This window comes from Notolepis coatsorum, assembly GCF_963971535.1.
Source record: "Notolepis coatsorum genome assembly, chromosome: 17".
Lineage (NCBI taxonomy): Eukaryota > Metazoa > Chordata > Actinopteri > Aulopiformes > Paralepididae > Notolepis > Notolepis coatsorum.
Window position 1 is genome coordinate 12,962,494 of NC_140181.1, and position 26,600 is coordinate 12,989,093.

The 26,600-nt window shown below is 39.1% G+C and overlaps 1 protein-coding gene across 2 annotated transcripts; it reads right to left on the bottom strand.

The window, feature by feature from the left end:
- Nucleotides 1-881: 881 nt before the first annotated feature.
- On the bottom strand, nt 882-26,237 carry ndnl2 (necdin-like 2). 2 transcript variants are annotated; one of them, XM_084333124.1, is made up of 11 exons: nt 26,149-26,237; nt 24,725-24,807; nt 22,720-22,833; nt 21,223-21,286; nt 16,667-16,746; nt 13,916-14,013; nt 12,016-12,095; nt 9,193-9,235; nt 7,230-7,292; nt 1,844-1,958; nt 882-1,275 (listed from the first exon to the last, which is right to left on the bottom strand). In XM_084333124.1, the coding sequence occupies exons 2-11, from the start codon at nt 24,788-24,790 to the stop codon at nt 1,171-1,173; spliced, it is 828 nt and encodes a 275-aa protein (XP_084189250.1). In that variant the 5' UTR covers nt 24,791-24,807; nt 26,149-26,237; the 3' UTR covers nt 882-1,170. The 2 variants fall into 2 exon arrangements, with proteins under 2 accessions (XP_084189250.1, XP_084189251.1); XM_084333125.1 differs by lacking the exon at nt 26,149-26,237 and adding an exon at nt 25,942-26,036.
- Between the last annotated feature and the right edge of the window lie 363 nt (nt 26,238-26,600).

A 26,600-nucleotide genomic window follows, 5' to 3' on the forward strand; every position in this document is an offset into this window, starting at 1 on the left:
GCTCCACATTGCTTTCAGTTTAGCTGGTCATCCGTACTAATACACATTGGCAGTATTAGGGGGTGGGAAACTGATGGGTGGGGATCGGGCGTCGTGGACAGCGACTCCCACAGGTCGGTTGGTGCGCCTGCGCAGTAGAATCAGGAAGCGATGGGGGCGGGGCCCCTCCAAAGCCCAGACCCCTGACGCTGAAAGATTGCACCGCGCAGGTGGAAAGATGCGACTGCTGTTACCTCGAGTATCGGAGGGGACTCGTGCTATGTATGACTTAATCCACATTGCAGCCGGCTTGCGTTCCGGACAGGGGAGGGTTGAATTGGATGATACGAAATTGGGATGAGAGAAAAAATTGAAAATGGGAGAAAAAGTGGATAAAAAAAAACATTATGCATACTTTGACAATAAATAAAATAATAATTAGTTCTTACTTTCTTGCCTGGGTAAATAAAGGTTAAATAAATGTAAAAAAAATAAAGAATATTTTCCGATATCACATTTTTATGCCAATCTTACATATCTTGATGTGATTTACCTGGAGATATCTACCGCACGAATTCTAGGTATTAATGAAGCCAGCAGGGGTGGTGTAGAGGATAAAACATTATATGAACTATTAATCCTTGGTATCAAACGGAATAATGGATGTATTCAAGGGGGGTCCAGTGGGGGGGGGGGAGAACGAGTAAGAGCATGTATGTGTTTTATAGTGGATTTCTACTGTAAAGGTTTGTATGTCATGTCAAAAAAAATATATATATATATAAAAACATTTGTTCAAAAAAAGATAAAAGAAATAACCAGACAGCCATGGAGCATCTGACCTTCACGTTTCCTTAAATGCAATATTAAATGACGCTCAGGAAGTGCGTACGTACTCAGGATCATTTTAGTACTCAAACATAATTTTTTATTCATGAAAGCATTTTCTTAAAAAAAAAAAGAAAAAGCAAACTGTCCAGAAATTGCGAACATCTTTATTCTAAGCACACTATCTGACAAATCAACAGATTTAAAATACACTAATTATGAACAAATCAACAGATTTAAAATACACCATCTGACAAATCAACAGATTTAAAATATATACTATCTGACAAATCAACAGATTTTAAATACAATATCGGACAAATGAACAGATTAAAAATACACTATGACAAAAGATTTAGAGACTCATCGCTGCTTAGACTGGGAAGCCGGTGTGCCAGCCTGGGTGTTGTTTCCCGTGGTGGCTTCTCTGTACTGCTGGGTCCAGCTCCGAGGAGACTGGTTGAAGAGCTAGAGAGAAAGAGAACAAGACACACATCCTCAGTGAGGAACAGAGCTGTGTCCAGAGAGAGAACAAGACACACATCCTCTGTGAGGAACAGAGCTGTGTCCAGAGAGAGAGAAGACACACAGCCTCTGTCATATCAGTAGAAAAAAGGCATACAGCAATATATCGCGTGTTGATATTATATTGACACACTGACACCAAGTATCATTTTTTTTTTTTGGGCATTTTGCTGCAATAAACTGATACAAAATTATTGGAATGAGGTAGGGGTGTAACAATGCATCGCAATGCATCGATCCTAAGGCGACGATTCCATTTTTTGTGTGTGACCTATATAGTCCATTCATGCCGAGTGAATCAGTTCCCCCAGCCACATTTGTGTATTTTTTTTTTTTTTGGGGGGAATTAACTGATTGAAAATTAATCGAATCGTGGTCAAATGAAGAGATTTCATGATGCATTGATTGAATCGAATCGAAGTGGGGTCAAATATTTACACCCCTAGAATGAGGTGAATAGATGGGGAAACGTTATCTAAATCAGATGTATTTTATTGCATATTTTGCTCACCTGACCCATGAACTCTAGGATCTTGACCTTTGGCACTTCAATTTCTGCACGCTGCCCCCAGTGGAACTCGTACTCCGGGGGTTCAGTGTGGGGAACCTTCACGTACTCCAGGTACCTGCAGACATCAGGCCCGCGCTCAGCACATGTTCTCATCCACACATACTACACTACTGCCTACTTACTAATGTCTATACTACTACACTACTGCCTACTTACTAATATGTCTATACTACACTACTGCCTACTTACTAATGTCTATACTACACTACTGCCTACTTACTAATATGTCTATACTACACTACTGCCTACTTACTAATGTCTATACTACTACACTACTGCCTACTTACTAATATGTCTATACTACACTACTGCCTACTTACTAATATGTCTATACTACACTACTGCCTACTTACTAATATGTCTATACTACACTACTGCCTACTTACTAATATGTCTATACTACACTACTGCCTACTTACTAATGTCTATACTACACTACTGCCTACTTACCAATGTCTATACTACTACTATCTTACTATATGTCTATACTACTACTATCTTACTATATGTCTATACTACTACTATCTTACTAATATGTCTATACTACTACTATCTTACTAATATGTCTATACTACTACTATCTTACTAATATGTCTATACTACTACTATCTTACTAATGTGTCTATACTACTACTATCTTACTAATATGTCTATACTACTACTATCTTACTAATATGTCTATACTACTACCTATCTTACTAATATGTCTATACTACTACCTATCTTACTAATATGTATATACTACTACCTATCTTACTAATATGTCTATACTACTACTATCTTACTGTCTATACTACTACTATCTTACTAATATGTCTATACTACTACTATCTTACTAATATGTCTATACTACTACTATCTTACTAATATGTCTACACTACTACTATCTTACTAATATGTCTACACTACTACTATCTTACTAATATGTCTATACTACTACTATCTTACTAATATGTCTATACTACTACTATCTTACTAAGATGTCTATACTACTACTATCTTACTAAGATGTCTATACTACTACTATCTTACTAATATGTCTATACTACTACTATCTTACTAATATGTCTACACTACTACTATCTTACTAATATGTCTATACTACTACTATCTTACTAATATGTCTACACTACTACTATCTTACTAATATGTCTATACTACTACTATCTTACTAATATGTCTATACTACTACTATCTTACTAATATGTCTATACTACTACCTATCTTACTAATATGTCTACACTACTACTATCTTACTAATATGTCTATACTACTACTATCTTACTAATATGTCTATACTACTACTATCTTACTAATATGTCTATACTACTACTATCTTACTAATATGTCTATACTACTACTATCTTACTAATATGTCTATACTACTACTATCTTACTAATATGTCTACACTACTACTATCTTACTAATATGTCTATACTACTACTATCTTACTAATATGTCTATACTACTACTATCTTACTAATATGTCTATACTACTACTATCTTACTAATATGTCTATACTACTACTATCTTACTAATATGTCTATACTACTACTATCTTACTAATATGTCTATACTACTACTATCTTACTAATATGTCTATACTACTACTATCTTACTAATATGTCTATACTACTACTATCTTACTAATATGTCTATACTACTACTATCTTACTAATATGTCTATACTACTACTATCTTACTAATATGTCTATACTACTACTATCTTACTAATATGTCTATACTACTACTATCTTACTAATATGTCTATACTACTACCTATCTTACTAATGTCTATACTACTACTATCTTACTAATATGTCTATACTACTACTATCTTACTAATATGTCTATACTACTACTATCTTACTAATATGTCTACACTACTACTATCTTACTAATATGTCTACACTACTACTATCTTACTAATATGTCTACACTACTACTATCTTACTAATATGTCTATACTACTACTATCTTACTAATATGTCTATACTACTACTATCTTACTAATATGTCTATACTACTACTATCTTACTAATATGTCTATACTACTACTATCTTACTAATATGTCTATACTACTACCTATCTTACTAATATGTCTACACTACTACTATCTTACTAATATGTCTATACTACTACTATCTTACTAATATGTCTACACTACTACTATCTTACTATATGTCTATACTACTACTATCTTACTAATGTGTCTATACTACTACCTATCTTACTAATATGTCTATACTACTACTATCTTACTAATATGTCTACACTACTACTATCTTACTAATATGTCTATACTACTACTATCTTACTAATATGTCTATACTACTACTATCTTACTAATATGTCTATACTACTACTATCTTACTAATATGTCTATACTACTACTATCTTACTAATATGTCTATACTACTACCTATCTTACTAATATGTCTACACTACTACTATCTTACTAATATGTCTATACTACTACTATCTTACTAATATGTCTACACTACTACTATCTTACTATATGTCTATACTACTACTATCTTACTAATATGTCTATACTACTACTATCTTACTAATATGTCTACACTACTACTATCTTACTAATATGTCTACACTACTACTATCTTACTAATATGTCTATACTACTACTATCTTACTAATATGTCTACACTACTACTATCTTACTATATGTCTATACTACTACTATCTTACTAATATGTCTATACTACTACTATCTTACTAATATGTCTACACTACTACTATCTTACTAATATGTCTACACTACTACTATCTTACTAATATGTCTACACTACTACTATCTTACTAATATGTCTATACTACTACTATCTTACTAATATGTCTATACTACTACTATCTTACTAATATGTCTATACTACTACTATCTTACTATATGTCTATACTACTACTATCTTACTATATGTCTATACTACTACTATCTTACTAATATGTCTACACTACTACCTATCTTACTAATATGTCTACACTACTACTATCTTACTAATATGTCTACACTACTACTATCTTACTAATATGTCTACACTACTACTATCTTACTAATATGTCTATACTACTACTATCTTACTAATATGTCTATACTACTACCTATCTTACTAATATGTCTACACTACTACTATCTTACTAATATGTCTATACTACTACTATCTTACTAATATGTCTATACTACTACTATCTTACTAATATGTCTATACTACTACTATCTTACTAATATGTCTATACTACTACCTATCTTACTAATATGTCTATACTACTACTATCTTACTAATATGTCTATACTACTACTAACTTACTAATATGTCTACACTACTACTATCTTACTAATATGTCTATACTACTACTATCTTACTAATATGTCTATACTACTACTATCTTACTAATATGTCTATACTACTACTATCTTACTAATGTCTATACTACTACTATCTTACTAATATGTCTACACTACTACTATCTTACTATATGTCTACACTACTACTATCTTACTATATGTCTATACTACTACTATCTTACTAATATGTCTATACTACTACTATCTTACTAATATGTCTACACTACTACTATCTTACTAATATGTCTATACTACTACTATCTTACTAATATGTCTATACTACTACTATCTTACTAATATGTCTATACTACTACTATCTTACTAATATGTCTATACTACTACTATCTTACTAATATGTCTATACTACTACTATCTTACTAATATGTCTATACTACTACTATCTTACTAATATGTCTATACTACTACTATCTTACTAATATGTCTACACTACTACTATCTTACTAATATGTCTATACTACTACTATCTTACTAATATGTCTATACTACTACCTATCTTACTAATATGTCTATACTACTACTATCTTACTAATATGTCTATACTACTACTATCTTACTAATATGTCTATACTACTACTATCTTACTAATATGTCTACACTACTACTATCTTACTAATATGTCTACACTACTACTATCTTACTAATATGTCTATACTACTATCTTACTAATATGTCTACACTACTACTATCTTACTAATATGTCTATACTACTACTATCTTACTAATATGTCTATACTACTACTATCTTACTAATATGTCTACACTACTACTATCTTACTAATATGTCTATACTACTACTATCTTACTAATATGTCTACACTACTACTATCTTACTAATATGTCTATACTACTACTATCTTACTAATATGTCTACACTACTACTCTTACTAATATGTCTACACTACTACTATCTTACTAATATGTCTATACTACTATCTTACTAATATGTCTATACTACTACTATCTTACTAATATGTCTATACTACTACCTATCTTACTAATATGTCTACACTACTACTATCTTACTAATATGTCTATACTACTACTATCTTACTAATATGTCTACACTACTACTATCTTACTAATATGTCTATACTACTACTATCTTACTAATATGTCTATACTACTACTATCTTACTAATATGTCTATACTACTACCTATCTTACTAATATGTCTACACTACTACTATCTTACTAATATGTCTATACTACTACTATCTTACTAATATGTCTACACTACCACTATCTTACTAATATGTCTATACTACTACTATCTTACTAATATGTCTACACTACTATGCACTCAAGAGAGTAACACTCCAGCTCTATATTATTGATTATTGATGAACACCACCGACCCTTAGCTGCTGGACTTGTTGTTCACAATCTGTGTGTCTCCAGAAGTGGCTCGGGATAAAAGTGTTCCGCTAAATGACTAAATTGTAAGTAACATTATAATGTAGGAGTTGGTGTTGGTCCAGCCACTGTGCTGACGTGGCACCTGGGTCTCTTCCACCCTCCTGCTGCTGCTCTGTGGTGTGGTATAAACCCGTGTCTATGGTCTGAGACACACCGGCTCTGATCACACCAGTCACACAATACACTCATTACACACGTTTGTCCAGAGTGGGGTTTGAACCCGTGACCATCCGATCACAGACACCATGCATTAGCCCACTGAGGTTGTTGAGGGGGGAGGGGTTGTTGAGGGGGGAGGGGTTGATGAGGGAGGGGGAGGGGTTGTTGAGGGGGGAGGGGTTGTTGAGGGGAGGGGTTGTTGAGGGAGGGGGAGGGGTTGTTGAGGGGAGGGGAGGAGTTGTTGAGGGGGGAGGGGTTGTTGAGGGAGGGGGAGGGGTTGTTGAGGGAGGGGGAGGGGTTGTTGAGGGGGGGTTGTTGAGGGAGGGGGAGGGGTTGTTGAGGGGGGTTGTTGAGGAGACTCACCGCTGACGCACAAACTCGTCTGTGATGATCTTCTTCACGTCACCGAACACCTCGCTCTTCTCTCTGGACACAAAGCACATGGACGAGGCACGTTAGCATCACAACACTGATCAGGGCTAACAGCACGTTAGCATCACAACACTGATCAGGGCTAACAGCACGTTAGCATCACAACACTGATCAGGGCTAACAGCATGTTAGCATCACAACACTGATCAGGGCTAACAGCACGTTAGCATCACAACACTGATCAGGGCTAACAGCACGTTAGAATCACAACACTGATCAGGGCTAACAGCACGTGGATGAGGCTTGTTAGCATCACAAGACAGATCAGGGCTAACAGTTAGCATCACAACTTGATTTTAATATTTTTGACGAAAGTGCACTTTTTATACCGACCGAATCTATTTATTTATTTATCTACTGGACTACTGACAGATCAACAATGTAGGGATCCCGTTCTGGCAGTGTCATGTCTTTTATGCTTTGAAGTGTCATGTATGTCTCTTATCCCCGTTTTGTCTTGAATGTATAGAAATACAGCCGTTTGTCATATCATGCCTTAATTTGCCCCTTGCGGGACTAATAAAGTTTTTTGAATTGAATTGAACACTGATCAGGGCTAACAGCATGTGGATGAGGCTCGTTAGCATCACAACACTGATCAGGGCTAACAACAATATCAAGGATGCTGGGCTTTTTCATAACTCTGTATGATAGCATGTACAATAATGTATATAAATATATATTCTTACCGTATATATATATCTACCCACTAGGGGTGGGGGGGAAATCGATACGTAGTAGTATCGCAATACTTTGCGTGGCGATACTGTATCGATACAGGGACGCCAAGTATCCATATTTAATTATTAATAAAATAAAAAATTAAATAATAAGGAAGTTGCATTGTTCATTTCAATACCTGTAATAGTACAGTAGTCCACACACACATGTGCATTCAGTTAAGTTGGAATATGACTGTAATACAAACAGTTCAGTTTGTCAGGTACATGCAACACCGATTACAGTGTTTACATCTGTCTGCTTGAGAAAACACCATGTTCTGCAAAAGAAATTATTGAAGTGAGATGGACAGACTGAACTTTATTTTATTAGATAAAACATGTTGACAGTTTTACTTTGCAGTTGAAAAAAAAGTTGATAAAAAAATATATAATAATATCGCAATATTCGCGATATATCGAAACTGCCCACCGTAAATGTCCAAACCCCCCCACCCCCTCCTAATACAGTCTCCCCCACCGTATGTATATTATTCTCTCCGCACCGTATGTATATTTCTCTCCCACCCCCTCCTAATGTACAGTCTCCTCCCCACCGTATGTATATATTCTCTCCCCACCGTATGTATATTTCTCTCCCACCCACCCACCCCTAATGTACAGTCTCCTCCCCATCATATGTATATACTCTGTCAGGATCTATGGGTAACAGTACTGTATATTTGCATATCGTATATGTCACAAATGTAACAGTACTACTGTATGTCATGTATGTCCCAATGCCATAAATGGCATGATGTCATGTATGTTGTGTATGTCATAAATGTCACTATGAATTGAAAATGGGGGACCCTGATGTAAACAAGACAAACGTCTTTCTCTGGTCTGCATCCCCTTAACAATTGTGTGTATTGAGCCGTACTGTATTGTACCCATTCTGAAATCTGTTAAATAAAGTTTTCATTCATTCATTCCATGTGATTATCAAGACTTCTAATATGCAGACAGACACAGAATGGCCGCCTTACCCAGAGTCCATGTGATTATCAAGACTTCTAATATGCAGACAGACACAGAATGGCCGCCTTACCCAGAGTCCATGTGATTATCAAGACTTCTAATATGCAGACAGACACAGAATGGCCGCCTTACCCAGAGTCCATGTGATTATCAAGACTTCTAATATGCAGACAGACACAGAATGGCCGCCTTACCCAGAGTCCATGTTCAGCTTTTTGAGCGTAGTCCAGATGACGTCTGAAACAAGAAAACAGGACTTTTGTTTGTATGTGTTTGTATGTGTGTATGTGTGTGTATGTATGTGTGTGTGTATGCAGAAAAACCGAGTATATACAGTCAAACTAGGAATGATTTACAAAAGTGGGATCAATGAAAGTAATTTAAAGGTGCTATAAAAATGTTATGTACAGTAATAAATTAATAAATAAAGAAAAATACATCCACATAGCTTTTAGAAAGGTGCGGAATAAAAGGTATTGCTTTTCCCCCAGATTCATGAATTTATAATTGAAAAACCTTTGTCGGGTCCAAAAGGAATGTTGTCGTTTACATGTATCCCCTCCCTACTTCCCATTTCCCCACATGGAACGCACCCGATTGGATAAATGACACTGGTGCTCTAGCGCAGGGGTTCCCAAAGTCGGGGTCGCGACCCACAGGAGGGTCGGTCGCCAGATGATTTCCAAAAATAAAATAAAAATAAAAGATAAAAAAAAATTGGCAGTCAGGCCACTGAACTTAGAAGCAGGCCAGGACAGTGTTTCTAGTTGCAGCAGCGCAATAGTTAGATAATCTAGGTGGGGAACAACCAGGAGATCACTGTAACTCACACAAGTTGGAGAACTATCTCTCTCTCTCTCTCTCTCTTGCTCTGACACACACACACACACAAAAGGAGCCGCATGTGATTGGTGGAGGCGGGACCCTTACAAAAAACTGTTGTTGCTAATCATTGACACATGCTAGCCTGTAATAATCCCCCCCAGAAAAATCTACTTTGCATTTGATATATTGCAAATATATGCCATCACACACACTGGCATTTAAAAGGTTAGAATTATAAAATTAATATGTGGTGTTATGATCAGGGCTGAAGTTGAATAAAAGATTGTATTATTTTCAATCTGACATTACAAAAAAACTGAAAATCCATCAAAATCAGTGTTGTTGCTAATATGTTTTTTAACAATAATTTGTGATGCCATCACAAACACTGGCATTTAAAGGGTACAAATAAAAAAATGCCTGCACCAGAATGCAGGAAATTAAGTCTTTGTAACAAGAAATGTCCTGGTGGGGGACCCCCTGACCCCCCGCTTAAAAAGTGGCCTGACTGGGGCTATATTTTGCACTATATTTCCTGGCCTGAATGAGTTCCCCAGTCGGGCCCTGGTTAAAAGCCTCCAATGCTTATTAGTGTGTGCGTTTGAACGTGTGCATGTTTCAACCATACATTTCCATTTATATAAAAAAAAATATATATATATATATATTAAATGTTTTTTTTTTTTTATATATATATAATAGTGGGGGTCGCGGCTCTCCGACCCCGTTATTTTTGGGTCGAGGCCTGAAAAGTTTGGGAACCCCTGCTCTAGCGCAACATCCATGAATCATGATGAACATCCATGGGTCGCGATCTTGAGTGGGTCGCGGATGTGTGTGTGTGTATAAAAAAAAAAAAAAAAAAGTAAAAACTTTTTTTTATTTTTTGTATATATTTTTTTGCACTACCTATCTTTATGAAAGTGGCTTCCTCAGCTCTGGTCTAGCTGAAGACAAATCAGAGGAACAGATTGGACATTGAGCATGACCTCAGAGTTGCTTTGTCTACCATCACCCCAGACTTTAAGACTCTTTTCAGGAGCAAACAACATCCCCAGTTATCCCATTAGTTCCCTGGGATGTTAACACATCCTGCGCCAAAACCGTCGTACAACGTGTTTCAAGGTCATGCTAATTCTGCCATTCCACGGCGTACGACGTTATTGAGATCATATTTCATTTTTTCGCCATGGTATTCAGAATGCCCTCACAGAGCCTGGTCTGATGCAGTGGGAGCCTGCACAACTCTGCAACACTTCAACGCCTGGTGGATGATCGGCGAGTTACAACCGGAAATGGATCTCTTGTGATCTCGGTGCACCGGGCAAATGCGTCCGGCACTCACATATGTTGCGGGACTCTAGACACACATCGTGTATATGGATCGCTGCCATAACTCAATAATCGATATGATTTGGGCGTTTATTATTATTATACAAACCGGAAATGGATCGAGTAGATCACCGTCAAATAAGTGGGATCTTTTTCCTCCAGTCTCATCGGCGAACGGTAAGAGGACGCTGACGTCATTTTCAGCGTGAGTGTTTATTATTAATAATGCAAACTGCTCTGATCAATATATCACCCATACTACATAAAGCATTTACTGACGATCAATGAATTATAAACGACCCCCCCCCCCCGTTCATCCGCGCATGATCAGTCATAACGTTTAGGATCATGTACAGTTGAAATTTTTAATATAACGTGTATCGGGCAACAAATGGCAGTTGATAATCTATATATGCGTTTATGCCTATAACTCACGTTCTAGGAATTACTGCAGAAAACGATAAAAACATATTTATATTCTAGACGGTATTTTCGTATGAATCTATGAATGAAAAAGTATAATGTTCCTACATCCTGAACGATAGATAATCAATGTTGAATGGGCCATAGTAATGTCAATTTAGCAATACAATTTAAAAAGTTATAGCCCTGCAAAGAAGGTGAACATCTCCATAGGCTTAGACAGTGGTGGCAGAGATCATACATTGATGGATATAAGCGTGGCAGTTAATGTGTTAAGCTAAGAAGTCTGCTAAGAAGGATATATTATGTATTATTATTATTTTATTTCATATATCTAAAGCTAAAAAAAGGATGAGGATACTCATTAAACATTTTGAAATATTCAATTGCAAATATAATCAATTGTTGTTGATTTTTCTGACAGCCCCATCACTCACTTTCTTTGACCACACCGCCGCCCTTCAGAAAGGCCAGGCCCAGCACTATGAACAAGAGGCCCGTCTTGGGGCCCGCGTTCCTGCAGAGATCAGATCACATATTCCTTTATTGATCATAGCAGCATGGGGAGGGGAGGAAATAGTAGAAAGACATAAATGTAGGCAATGTAATTATCTCTGATGGTTGGTGGTTAAGAGTCAGACACACCTAGTGATCAGACATTCCTCATAGTTCTCCAGTTCTGCAGCCGTTAGTTCTCCAGCTGCTGGCAGCGGTCCCTGCCCACGGATACCTCTTACTAGGGATGTCCGATATTATCGGCCTACCGATATTATCGGCCGACATTGGCATTAAAATGTGATATCGGAAATGATCTGTATTGGTTTAAATTTTTTTTTTACATTTATTTAACCTTTATTTACCCAGGCAAGCAAGTAAGAACAAATTCTGATTTTATTTATTGTCAAAAGTATGCATAATGTTGTGTTAATTCCACAACAAGATATATGTAATGTTAATTACCTGCATATATCGGTATCGGAAATTAAGAGTTGGACAATATCGGTAAAAAAGCCAATATCGAACATCCCTACCCCTTACCTATTTTTACTATGTTCACCAGGCTCTTTATTTAAAATCAATGATTTACAATTGAATTACCTTGAACAGTTGAACAAACACTTTAAGCACTTGTGATTAGGGCTGGGCGATATGGCCAAAAACGTTATCGTGATAAAATAATAAAATAATTCTCATATAACTCGATATCGATAATTATCGTCGATGTACATTTCTGTCAAGTTTAATTAACTTCTTTTTTTTTTTTTTTTTTTTTACTTTGACCAGACAGCTGGTTCTTTTAGCGTTTATCGCTTTTTCTGGTCAAGCATGACCGACAGAAACAGGTTGAATGGGGTATAGATCGGGGGAAGACACTGAGAAAATACGGCGAGTCCGGGAGTCGAACTCGTGTACCCCAGATCCGTGACGCGCACGGTTGTCCCCGACGCCGAAATACGCGGTGAGCTACTGGAGCTCCCCATTTAATTAACTTCTTATGGCCGGCACCGACGGGCTATTCATAGACTCACTTGTTTTGCTGCGATAGAACCAACGGAAGAGTCGAAGACGTCATTACGAGACGAGTTGGAGCCGTCGCGTGTCGAGCCAACCCTTTGAGAAGCGTTGTGGTCCCGGCTTGAATTCTCCATGAATGTGTCCAAGTCCATAATCCATATAAATCCATTTTGTTATATCCAACACAGTCTGAATGAATGTTTCTTGTTATTATGCCGCGTGATTTCAAACCACCAAAACAACTGAATGTCTCGAGTTGATGTCGTCATCAGTCCGCGCACATTCTTCTACGCAGTAATCACGGCCCAGTGCATAGATTATTATATTCCACCAGGGGGCAACCTACCGCCACTGGATCTATGCATGTTGTTTGGTCCAAGCTTGGAAAATCGATATATCGAAACTTTGCGACCACTATCATGTTTATTTCGAGGAAATAATTTATCGCAATGATTATCGTTATCGTTTTATCGCCCAGCCCTACTTGTGATTTAGAGTTAAAGCATTCATTTTGACATCCTTAGCAGAGATACTGAACCTGACAGAACTACAAACACCAGACAGACTGCAGATAGAACTACAAACACCAGACAGACTGCAGATAGAACTACAAACACCAACCAGACTGTAGATAGAACTACAAACACCAGACAGACTGCAGATAGAACTACAAACACCAGAAAGACTGTAGATAGAACTACAAACACCAGACAGACTGCAGATAGAACTACAAACACCAGACAGACTGCAGATAGAACTACAAACACCAGACAGACTGTAGATAGAACTACAAACACCAGTTAGACTGCAGATTGAACTCACATGGTCAGAGAGGCTCCTTCCTCCGCAGGCTCCAGCTTGTTGATCAATATGTACACGTGATTTTTCGTATCGATCTCGATCACTTTAAGGCCGAAAACCTGAAACAGAGCGGAGAGGAAAGACAGACGGAAATGTAAGAACGGCGACACATCTTTAAAACAAGCACAGAACCAGGACCTTCTGATTTCTGACACACGGTTCTCTTGGTATCGGGATTTTAGTATCTGGGGAAACTCTCTTAATTTAAATGGTAAATGGACAGCATTGATTCAGCAGCTTTTTATCCAAAACACTTTACAACTTATACGGCAGAGGCGACCGTGCAAGGTGCCAACCTGCTCATCAGGAGCAGTTAGGGGTTAAGTGTCTTGCTCGAGGACGCTGCCCGGGAGGAGCGGGAATCGAACCGGGAGCCTTCCGATTACCAGACGGCCACTCTACTGTCGCCCGAGGTTATCTTCATACAGACACCCTCTCCTGGCCTGGTACCAGACTCCTTCATAGTAGTAGTAATAATAATAGTTTGAGCAAGTTTGCAGTCGTGTCTGGTTTGTCTATATTTCACTATTCATTCTAAACATCACATTTAAGCCCTAACTAAGAAACTGAAATGTACTCATGGCTTCCTTTACAGACTTAAAAGGTTGTTTTTCAACTACTTCCCGTAAAAAGGTTGGTCTCTGGCTTATTCCCGTCCCAGCCTGACTACGGTGAGAGCATGTCTATGTTCCCCGGGTCCTATGTTCCCCGGTTGATTGATTGAACATTTTAGACCACCAGCCCCGATTCCAAACTCTAACCTTAACCAACTTCGAAAGAAACTCAAAATAAATAAAAGAGCGACGTCTAAAGCACCGGAAATACGTTTATTTTGTACATTATCTAACGTTAACACGAACCTAAACTAACGTTACAACTAAGGGCGGCTACGTGGCGTAGTGGGCAGGGCGCTCGCCACGAATGACGGAGACGCTGGGCTTGCCTGTTCGAGCCCAGCGCTCCACATTGCTTTCAGTTTAGCTGGTCAAGTTTCAAGTTCAAGTTCAAGTTCAAGTTTCTTTATTAGTTGACATGCAAAGATACAGAATACCTTCACATGGAATGCTTTTTTCTGTTATGCTCCTATGAGGATCATAGGACGCTTGGATCATACACATACAGCTCATTACAGCTCGTTCATACTAATACACATTGGCCGTATTAGGGGGTGGGAAACTGATGGGTGGGGATCGGGCGTTGTGGACAGCGACTCCTACAGGTCGGTTGGTGCGCCTGCGCAGTAGAATCAGGAAGTGTCTGGGGCAGCGTGAGCCTCCCACGCGTTACTCCTCGCCACAGAGATCGAGCTGCGCAGGTGAATAGATGCGACTGCTGTTACCTCAAGTACCGGAGGGGACTTGTGCTATGTATGACTTAGTCCACATTGCAGCCGGCTTGTGGGAGGCAAGAAACAGCGTTCATGACAGGGGAGGGTTGAATTGGATGATACGAAATTGGGATGGGAGAAAATATAGAAAATGGGAGAAAAAGTGGATAAAAAAAAAACTAACGTTACAACTAACCTAAAGTTAGTTTAGGTTTGTGTTAACGTTAGATAATGTACAAAAGAAACGTATTTCCGGTGCTTTAGACGTCGCTCTTTTATTTTGAACCCCCCGACCGGAAGAAAAAATTATGCCTCGTTATCTGCTTTAGTGTCCGCCCGGTTCTGTGTTTGTTGGTTTCAGTTAGCTAGCAGCATATCAACACCAGCCATGGGAATAATGTTTTCTAAATTGTAGAGGCTTTTAATCGTCAAGGTAAGAGGATTTGAAGGCATGGTATCCATAAACTTCAATCGGTTCGGATCCTTTGAATGAAATGAGAATGTAAACAAACACTGCATGGCGTCACGTTAGAAAGTATCACTGCGTTGCGTGAAATCACTGACTGAGCCCAGAGAGGAGTGGTTCGGCAAAAAAGAAATCGAGTATATTTGCTTAGAAAACGCAATTGTCTAATTCAATTATTTTTTATTTCTCCACGTGGTAAATACACAGGTCACAACATGTTTACAGGAACGTTTTGGAGTTGTATTTGGAGTGTATTTCGTGACTGTAGGGAACTTCAGGGTAAAGGACTGCCCCACTTCCAGTGATGAAGCTAAGCTACGCTAACGGTGCAGGCGTTCCCTAAGCCTACTGCACGCACAGAGAAGAAAAGGGTATGTATCTTCTTGTCTAACTCCAGGGAAGATGGCAAATAAGCTAATTTCCCAAAATGTTGGCGTTTTCCTTTAAGGCCATGGGTAGGTAGGGCATTTATTTATTTAAAAAAAAAATCACGGAGACTATGGATAGGGAATTTCTTTATTTAATTAAAATGTTCACGACAACATGGATGCATGTACTCTGCCAGCATGTTTAATATCCATAATACTAAAGGTTAAAATACAAAGACACTGTACTACAAAGGTACAATGTACAAAGGTAGTAGTATTAAAAATGCCACCCCTAAATACTACTCACTAAATATCCAGACGTCAGAGAGCTGTGCAAATATTGTGAAATACTTGCTTTTTATATATTCTCATTATTGACATGGACTGCACTTTTTGACTAAGATTTTACCTAAATTGGCAGGGTCGGTCGGCAACCGGAAGCAAACCATTTTTTTTGTTAGGGTGAGAGTCCCACCTGCTCAAAGGGTTAGGGTGAGGGTTAGAGTCCCGCCTGCTCAAAGGGGGGTTAGGGTTAGGGGTTAGAGTCCCACCTGCTCAAAGGTCCGTGCCACTCTCCTCATGATCTCAGGGTAGATGTTCCTGTTCTCCTTCAACACGTGTTTCATGATGTCTAGAGGGAACGAGTGAGAACACACATTATAACCAGAGGGAACGAGTGGGAACACATTATAACCACAGAGGGAACGAGTGGGAACACATTATAACCAGAGGGAACGAGTGAGAACTAGGGATGGGTACCGTTCACATTTGAACCGATACGGTACTAGGGGTGGGAATCACCAGTTTCATCATGATACGATACGATATCGATTCTTTGGACAACGATACGATATTTGCCGATATCACAAAGTCTCTCACGATACAATACGATACGATTAGATTCAGGTGCCTGCGATCGATATGAGATGATATCATATGCCCATTTAACACAATCAGTTATGAGACTCGCCACAGGATTTTCAAAATAAGAGTATCGATATGAATCGATCTTATTACATCGCATCGATCCGATTCGATCGTTGATAATTACATCGATGTATCGATCTGGATCGATGTATCGTCCCACCCCTATACGGTACCGGTACCTGTGAATCGATACCGGTACCCAACGGTACCCTTTTTCTGTACTTTAGTCTCTAAAGATGTAATCTACCTACCTCAGTCGTGTGAAAAAAATCAAAACTTCAAATAACTACACTTTCGACCGTTTTCGGCTTGCCATTGCCCCAACTGCTTTGTTGTTGAATCAAGTCAAATCCTAGGTAAGTGTATTGTAGAGGAGCCAAAGCTATATATTTAGGTTATTGTATTGAATGTTTATTTTTATAACCTTACATTGAAACGGATAGTCATTGAACCGTATTATTTGTCATAATAGAACATTCTAGAACATTCGTGATGTCACAGTATGATGTCATAGTCAAACATTCTAGAACATTTGTGATGTCACAGTATGATGTCATAATGGGCCATTCTAGAGCATTCGTGATGTCACAGTATGATGTCATAATCAAACATTCTAGAACATTTGTGTATCTATATATTCAACAATTCTCTGCGGACCAAGCCAGGTGATTATATGCTCTGACTCGGCTGCTGCACTGATGGCTCTGAGTGCAGGTGGGTCTAAAGCTCGCCCTGATCTCATTCAGGAAATAATGTTGGTTTTATATAGGATTGCGAAGGCAGGCTGGTCAGTTGAGTTTTGTTGGGTCCCGGGGCACGCTGGTATTGCGGGGAATGAGATGGCTGACTCCCTTGCCAAACAGAGCCTGGGAAGGGAGGAAGAGATAGGCATTTCAATGGGAAGAGTAGAACTCAGAGATAAGATAAAGAAAGGAGTTGAGGCTGAGTGGCAGAATGAGTGGGAAAGGGGGACCAAGGGAAGGCACTATTTCTCTCTGCAGCCTCGGGTCAAGATCAAGGTGGAGGGATATGGGTCAAGGAGTGATAGGGTGAAGATGTGTAGACTGAGGCTGGGGCACTGTGGGTTGAACAGTAGCTTGTGCATTGTGGGCAAACATCCAGATGGGGTGTGTGAATGTGGAGAGACTGAAACTGTCGGGCATGTCTTCCTAAAATGTGAAAGGTATAGGAAAGAGAGGGAAATCTTTTATAAAAGTCTGGAAGAGCTGGGAGTCTCTTCCTTCTCTCTTAAATCATTCTTTGGCATGGATAATGAGAACCACCAGTTGATCACAGAGGCAGTGCTGACATTTCTGCATGCTTCAGAGTTGTACCAGAGGATATAGCGTTAGGGTATGTATTAGTATTGGACAGGCAAGAGGAGCAGAGAAGAAGGAGAAAGTGTGAGTTGAAGAGGCCTAAAGATGGAACACCACTAGTGTAGTATAAGAAATGAGGAGGGAAGAAATACGCCAAGAAAGAAGAAGAAGAAGAAGAAGAAGAAGAGATCATCAAAAGAAGTGTGGAGGGCAGTAATACGCCACGATGCGTCTACTCTGCCGGAAATTCAAAAGAAGAAGAAGGAGGGCAGTAATACGCCACGATGCGTCTACACTGCCGGAAATTCTAAAGAAGAGGAAGAAGAAGAGCTCATTGTGCATCTTGAAACGTGCTGAACAGATAGACTAAACAACATAGATTGAAGCCTGCATTTCTAGACCAGGGTGCCTTGCCGACCGTTTTGCTGTGGAAAGAGGCGACAAGTTGATTTACGGCTTTCAGGTGTGGAGGAATTTTCACGTGTCGAGTCGGCTGTGATTTTGGAGACTGGGAAAATACAGTTTTATTACCTTGTAGTAGTGACGTGAATATTTAGGAAAATAGCTTTAGGATCACTTCTGTAAAGAAAGACTTCGCTGTGGAAGAGAAATAAACCATTTGGATATCTTTGTTTTACACCGGAGCGGCTGTGGACCTTATTTTTCTTTATCAACGAACGTACTACTCACGAGTAGGGCTGGGCGATATGGCCTAAATATGATATCACGATATTTTCTGACCTTTCGGCGATACACGATACACATCACGATGTTTTTCTTTTTTACCCCAAACAATTCATTATGAGGCTTACCAAGACAGTATTTGAGTTTGCAAGCTAACATTAAAGACAAAATAAAATACCCATGCATTTAGCATTTTTATATTATATATTAGATTTAGATTATTAGATTATATATTGCATATAGTTAGCAATGAGATATTATATGATTTAGATATGAAATATGATGAATTGAAAACGGGGGACCCTGATGTAAACAAGACTAAAGTCTTTCTCTGGTCTGCATCCCCTTAACAATTGTATGTATTGAGCTGTACTGTACCCATTCTGCAATATGTTAATAAAGTTTTAAATCAATCAATCAATCAATCAATCAATAGCATTTTAATGAAACTACTGTATATATGTACGTCTCTAAATGTTTTGATGAATTGAAAATGGAGGACCCTTATGTAAAAAAGCCAAAAGTCTTTTTCTGGTCTTCATCCTCCTGTACTGTATTGTACCCATTCTGCAACCTTTTAATAAAGTTTTCATTCATTCATTCTGACGGAAACATAATCATTTTGATTGACAGTCGAGTCTGCCAATTACGTCACATCGCTTGCACCCGCCCTGCTGTTCTTAGCACCAATCGGCAAGCGCTATATTAGTTTTTGACTTCCTGAATGTCCTGTGTGCTGAACAACAACAAAGCTACTAACGTTAGCTCCCCGCGGCCGTCGAGTAGGAGACCAGTGCTCCACAGGATGAGGCATAATGATTTTACTACAACGAATGTTATAATAAAAGCCTTTCCATACATCTGTCTGATTGAAAACTTTATTAACAGACCGCGGAATGGGCATATCTCAGCACGGGCTGAGATATGAACGAGTAACGTGTGGACAGATTGACGCGACACAATCCTCTTGGGCAAAACATCACGATATCCACGATACGTTGAAAAAGTGTATCGTTAATGAACTGTACCCGATATTTATATAATATCGTCATATCGCCCAGCCCTACTCACGAGTAAGCAACTTTAACCAGTAGAGTGGAACGTCGGCCCTGATACGTATATTGTGCGTGTGAACGTTGACATGAAAGAAAAAGGGTTAAAAAAATTTATTAAAAAAGTGCTAGTTTTTTTTAACGGTATCTCACATGAATCGATACTCTGTAGTACCGACGTGTTTCGGTAAGTAGCTTTAAAAGTACAGAATTCGGTACCCATCCCTAGTGAGAACACATTATAACCACAGAGGGAACGAGTGGGAACACATTATAACCACAGAGGGAACACATTATAACCAGAGAGGGAACGAGTGGGAACACATTATAACCACAGAGGGAACACATTATAACCACAGAGGGAATGAGTGGGAACACATTATAACCACAGAGGGAACGAGCGAGAGAGCGAGAGAGAGACCTGCTCTGCATATGGAGAGAGAGACAGAGAGCGACCCAGGTTCACGTCCAGGAGAGAGAGACAGACACAGACCGAGAGAGTGAGAGAGACCTGCTCTGCGTATGGAGAGAGCGAGAGAGAGAGACAGAGACAGACCTGCTCTGCGTATGGAGAGAGACAGAGAGAGACAGACCTGCTCTGCGTATGGAGAGAGAGAGACAGAGACAGAGAGAGACAGACCTGCTCTGCGTATGGAGAGAGAGAGAGAGAGAGAGAGAGACAGAGACAGACCTGCTCTGCGTATGGAGAGACAGAGAGACAGAGACAGAGAGAGACAGACCTGCTCTGCGTATGGAGAGACAGAGAGAGAGAGACAGACCTGCTCTGCGTATGGAGAGAGAGACAGAGACAGAGAGAGACAGACCTGCTCTGCGTATGGAGAGAGAGAGACAGAGACAGAGAGAGACAGACCTGCTCTGCGTATGGAGAGAGAGAGACAGAGAGAGACAGAGAGAGACAGACCTGCTCTGTGTATGGAGAGACAGAGAGAGAGACAAACCTGCTCTGCGTATGGAGAGAGCGAGAGACCTGCTCTGCGTATGGAGAGACAGAGAGAGAGAGACAGACCTGCTCTGCGTATGGAGAGACAGAGACAGAGAGAGAGAGAGACAGACCTGCTCTGCGTATGGAGAGACAGAGAGAGAGAGAGACAGAGAGAGACAGACCTGCTCTGCGTATGGAGATCTTCTTCTGATCCTTCACCAGGAAGTACTGCACCACCTCTGCCACCTGCAGAACAACAGATGCAGTCTTCATCACTCTTCATCAAGTACAGGATTGGTTTTTTTTAATAAAGAAAAGACATTGGGTCTCATTCTCCAAGGACTTACGACAAAAAAAGGGCTTTCTCTTAGGGCCATTTGAGACCTTTTCGGGCCGATTTCGGGATTCACCAACCATCCCAAACATATATAATTAATATTATATTATAAATATATTGTCTATATTCATGTCTTGCCCAAAAAGGTCTCAAATGGCCCTAAGAGAAAGCCCTTTTTTGTCGTAAGTCCTTGGTGAATGAGACCCCATTGGTTGCTTGCTATGTGTCAATGTTGTTAATTGTTCAACCAAGCAAGAGAGTCAGTGTGTCCATGTCTGTCTGTCTGTCTCTGTGTGTCTGTCTGTCTCCTTGTCTGTCTGTCTCTGTGTGTGTGTGTGTGTGTCTGTCTGTTACATGACTCCATGTAACAACTCATCATCTACACTCATTGCACACACATCCACACACTCACTTTAGACACTACTACATTATATTTATCTATTATTAAAGAGATTTGCACTACTTGCCTCGTATGAATGTGTATGCATGTGAATGAATGTTGGTGGTGGTCGGAGCCGTAGGCGATGATTATTCGCCACGCTTCCGTGAGTCTGCCTCAGGGCAGCTCTGGCTGCAATTGTAGCTTACCACCACCGGTATGACTGTGTATGAACGAATAATGGACTCTGTGAAGCGCTCTGGGTGTCATGAAGAGCGCTATATAAATCCAAGTCATTATTATTATTATTATTACATTCATACCTCATTGCAATTGCACCTTACCTTAAAGTTTTGTACCTCATTTTCTGCATTGTACCTCACTGTTTACTCATTTTTACTCACTGTACTTAGACTGTACCTAGGTTGTACTTTAGATTGTACTGTATATTGTATATTCCTCTTTACTTACGTTTTACTTACTTTCTTACTTATTGTGGGAGCTATTCAGTATTTTCACATGTATTTAATATGTTTATTTGTTGTGTGGTTTTGTAGAATTAATTAGTTTACAGCCATATTATTTAAGTTGATATGAGTTGCAGCTAAATGCTTTTATTTTGAAGGTTTTTGGGCAATTGGGCTGGGGTCATTTAACTGGTTAGAGCACAGCAGCGGTCAGTGGGCACCAGGGAAGGTTTTTACCAGCGTCAGGGAGAGACAAGCAAACATGTATCGTTCTTTAAGCTAAATAAATGACACAAAAACATCAATGCCTGTCTGGACAATGGACTGATCTGCGTAAGATTCGCTGCCTGGTGCTTCAAGCCTTCAGTGGCTTTTAGTTTTTATTGTTTGTTGTTGACAAATAGCCACTACACTTACTTTTGTAGTACTTACACTACGTGTATTTTATTGTGATATTTAATAAACAAACTTGAACTTGTCCTGTCCGTCTCGTTACCTTCTGGTCCAGCTGGGAAGGCGCGACACTCTGCAGTCCTCTCTGGACCTGCGTGTTTGTGGGCTGAGAGAGTGAATCATCCTCTTCTTCTTCTGCAGGCAACGGGTCCGAGCGCTGAATGATACACACACAAGATCAATTATAGAGTGAAGTCATAATGGAAGTTGCATGACTGTTCAGACTGAGATCACATTGCAAGCAATCTGACCTGTATCTGATTCAGGATCACGTATGAAAGTGGCCCAAATCAAAGTTTGAAAAGATCAGATTCCATGTGATTTGTACTGTAGTAGTGTCCACACTGTTATAAAGATCAGATTTCATGTGATTTGTACTGTAGTGTCCACACTGTTATAAAGATCAGATTCCATGTGATTTGTACTGTAGTGTCCACACTGTTATAAAGATCAGATTCCATGTGATTTGTACTGTAGTGTTCACACTGTTATAAAAATCAGATTCCATGTGATTTGTACTGTAGTGTCCACACTGTTATAAAGATCAGATTCCATGTGATTTGTACTGTAGTGTCCACACTGTTATAAAGATCAGGCACTCTCACTTGCCAAAACCTCTTATTTTTCCAGGCTCATAAATGAAAACAAAAACAACTCAAAGTTTCTGTTTGACACAGTTGCAAAACTTACGCAGAAACAACCAAGTGCCCTAAACCATGCGTTCTCGGCTAACGAATTCATGACATTTTTTACCAAGAAAATTGACCTCATTAGAGATGAAATTGTTGCTTTACTCAACAATCAGAGTCCCTCCCAACCTTTGACGGGCAGTCCCCCTGACTTTGATTCCAGTCATACGCTATGCTGCCTTGAAAACGTCTCACTTAGTGCCCTCTCTAAACTGGTTGGCGCGGCTAAACCTTCAACCTGTCTGTTTGACCCTCTCCCAGCAACTCTCATCAAAAAACTCTTCCCAACTCTAGGCCCTGCCCTACTCAATATCTTCAACACCTCTTTGTCTACTGGCGTGGTGCCCCTGGCCTTTAAATCAGCCGTCATTAAACCACTACTTAAAAAACCGAACCTCGACCCTCTAATCTTGAAAAATTACAGACCTATCTCCAATCTCCCATTCCTATCCAAAGTGTTAGAACGGATCGTCGCAACGCAACTTACTGACCATTTATCAAACAATAATCTTAATGAATCATTTCAATCTGGCTTTAGAGCCTTACACTCCACCGAAACAGCGGTTACCAAAGTCACAAATGACTTACTGCTCTCTCTTGACTCAAACCTCACCTCTGTGCTCTTATTGCTTGATCTCAGTGCAGCCTTTGACACTATCGATCACTCGATTCTTCTAGGTCGGCTTGAGAACCATGTTGGCATTCGGGGTCTCGCACTAGCTTGGTTTAAATCCTATTTAACTGATAGAACACACTGCGTGGTCTATAATGATTTAACATCTGAGACCCTCCCAGTGCAATGTGGTGTCCCACAAGGCTCTGTCCTGGGCCCTTTGCTATTTTCGATTTACATGCTACCCCTCGGCGATATCATACGCAAATTTGGCATAAACTTTCATTTTTACGCTGATGACACCCAATTATATATACCTATTAAGCCAAATGATTCCTCCCAACTACAAAACCTTGAGGCCTGCTTGCTTTCCGTCAAAAAATGGATGTCGCAAAACTTTCTACTCCTTAATGCAGATAAAACTGTTATAAAGATCAGATTCCATGTGATTTGTACTGTCCACACGGTCATAAAATAATCAAATCTGAGTTGCATATGAGCAAAACAATCTGAGAGATCTATGATCCCCCACAGTCATATAATGAAACCTGTATCTGTACCTTGTTTATTGTAATGTATATATTGTACACATCTTGGGAGTCCTGTATATTGTGTGTTTTAATATTGTGCCTTACATTTTTTACTTTTGTTGTTTATATTGTCTATATATTTTTGTATATACACTGGAAATTAGGGAAACGTAATTTCAACTTTTTCCTGTATGTCTTGCACGATAGAAAATGTACCCGTGGTGCTTTATCCTGGGAGCTCTGTGTTGGAGCCGTGTTGGACGACCTCTTCCTCTGCGACATGGTTGGCCTCCAATTATCTGATCAAAAATAAACAAAATGGTGTCAATAATTATTGGCATTAGTTTCTTTATTTTTTTTAAGTCCTTATTGTATGGTAACCTATATTATGTGTGTTCAAATGACTGGTTCTTACGGTTCCTCAAGTTTGCTCTGTACTAAGAAAATCTGGATTTTCCCTTTGATGCTTCCAACACCTGGAATGACTGACTCTGAAGCTTGTTCATTCTTATTTGTTGTGCCTATACATGTATGAATTTGCTGATAAACTATGTCTTTGTTTTGTGAGCTTGTCGTCGCTGTAGATCAGGGTAACCTCAGTGTCTTACTATTTGAAATAAGGGTTTTGAAACTGTAAATTAGGGTAACCTCATTGATTGATTGAAAACGTTATTAACAGATTGCAGAATGGGTAGAATACAGTACGGCTCAATACACACAATTGTTAAGGGGAAGCAGACCAGAGAAAGACTTTCGTCTTGTTTACATCAGGGTCGCCCATTTTCATTTCATATTGACATTTATGACATACTCAACATACATGACATTTATGGCATAGGGATATATAGGTATTTAGTACTGATACATTTGTAACATATACGGTATTCAAATATACAGTACTGTTACTCATAGATCCTGACAGAGTATATACATATGATGGGGATCGGGGACTGTACATACATCAGGGTCCCCCATTTTCAATTCATCATAACATATATGACATACATGACATACAGACAGTACTGCTACATCTAGACATTTATGACATACCAGATTTACAAATACAGTAGTTTGTGGGTAACCTCAGCGTCTTACAATTTGAAATAAGGGGTTGATTGAAACTGTAAATAAAATTAAATAATCATTCAACTTGAGTGACAAATTACTATTGGCATTGATTCAATTGGTTGTTAACTTTATTGTACACTGCTCTGCATGACAGGTAACAGTGTAGGGCAGGCCATAGAGTTCTATATATATCTATGGTGTAGGCACCTGTGACGTCACTAATCGCAGTAACTACGCGAACAGTGAAACAGAGAAAAGTGATTTGAAGTTATTTGACTATCAAGTGGTTTTGTAGTTACTTACTACTGCAATTATTTATTACCATGTAGTTCTATTATATATATAATATTACTCTCTGTTTGTACCATCTGTAGTTCAGCTTTCAGACCGGACGCGTGGTTAGTTGTTGTTGTGAGACAGTAACGGTCACGTCCCTGTCTCCAGGTTCCGGTTAGTTCACGTTCATCCGACCTTCTGTAACGTTAACGATAGAGACAGAGAGTAATATATATATAATATATATATAGAGACACACAATTGACGTAACGACCGTTTCCATTTAAAGTACTCACGGTCCTCGAACGCCTCTCTCTGACTGTCTCAGGTTCAGTCACAGAAACTCCCGCTGTACGCTTTGTGCGAGGCGCATGTTGGTGACGCTAGGCGCGCGCCGAGGGCTTCCGCTTCTCGTAAGGTCTCGCGACAGGCGCGTGTTGATAAACTAATCCTTTGACTTTGCTGCCCTCTGTAGGACATTATAGTCTATCTATCTGTTCTCCACAAAATACAATATAGAAGTAATATGTAACTAATGTAAGGGATAATGTATAGCTACGACAGAACTATCCCGAGGGAAATTCAGCACCAGAGATCGCTCACATTTAGGTAGTAAAAAATAACAATACACAGTCAAAAACGCTCTCAAAGAGCACCGACGGGAGACTGCAATTCGAAACTGGCCCCTACAAATGTCCTAACCCAGTTGTACAGTAAAGACCAAGTATGGCCTTGTCAGTATTCCAAT

Bases quoted from the DNA above. Each gene is read 5' to 3' on its own strand.
- ndnl2 (XM_084333124.1), bottom strand. From the start codon at position 24,790: ATGTCGCAGAGGAAGAGGTCGTCCAACACGGCTCCAACACAGAGCTCC. The intron at 21,287-22,719 runs GTAACGAGACGG...GTTGTTCTGCAG, and splicing joins CTTCCCAGCTGGACCAGAAG to GTGGCAGAGGTGGTGCAGTA. The intron at 12,096-13,915 runs GTGAGTTCAATC...TGATCTCTGCAG, and splicing joins GAAGGAGCCTCTCTGACCAT to GAACGCGGGCCCCAAGACGG.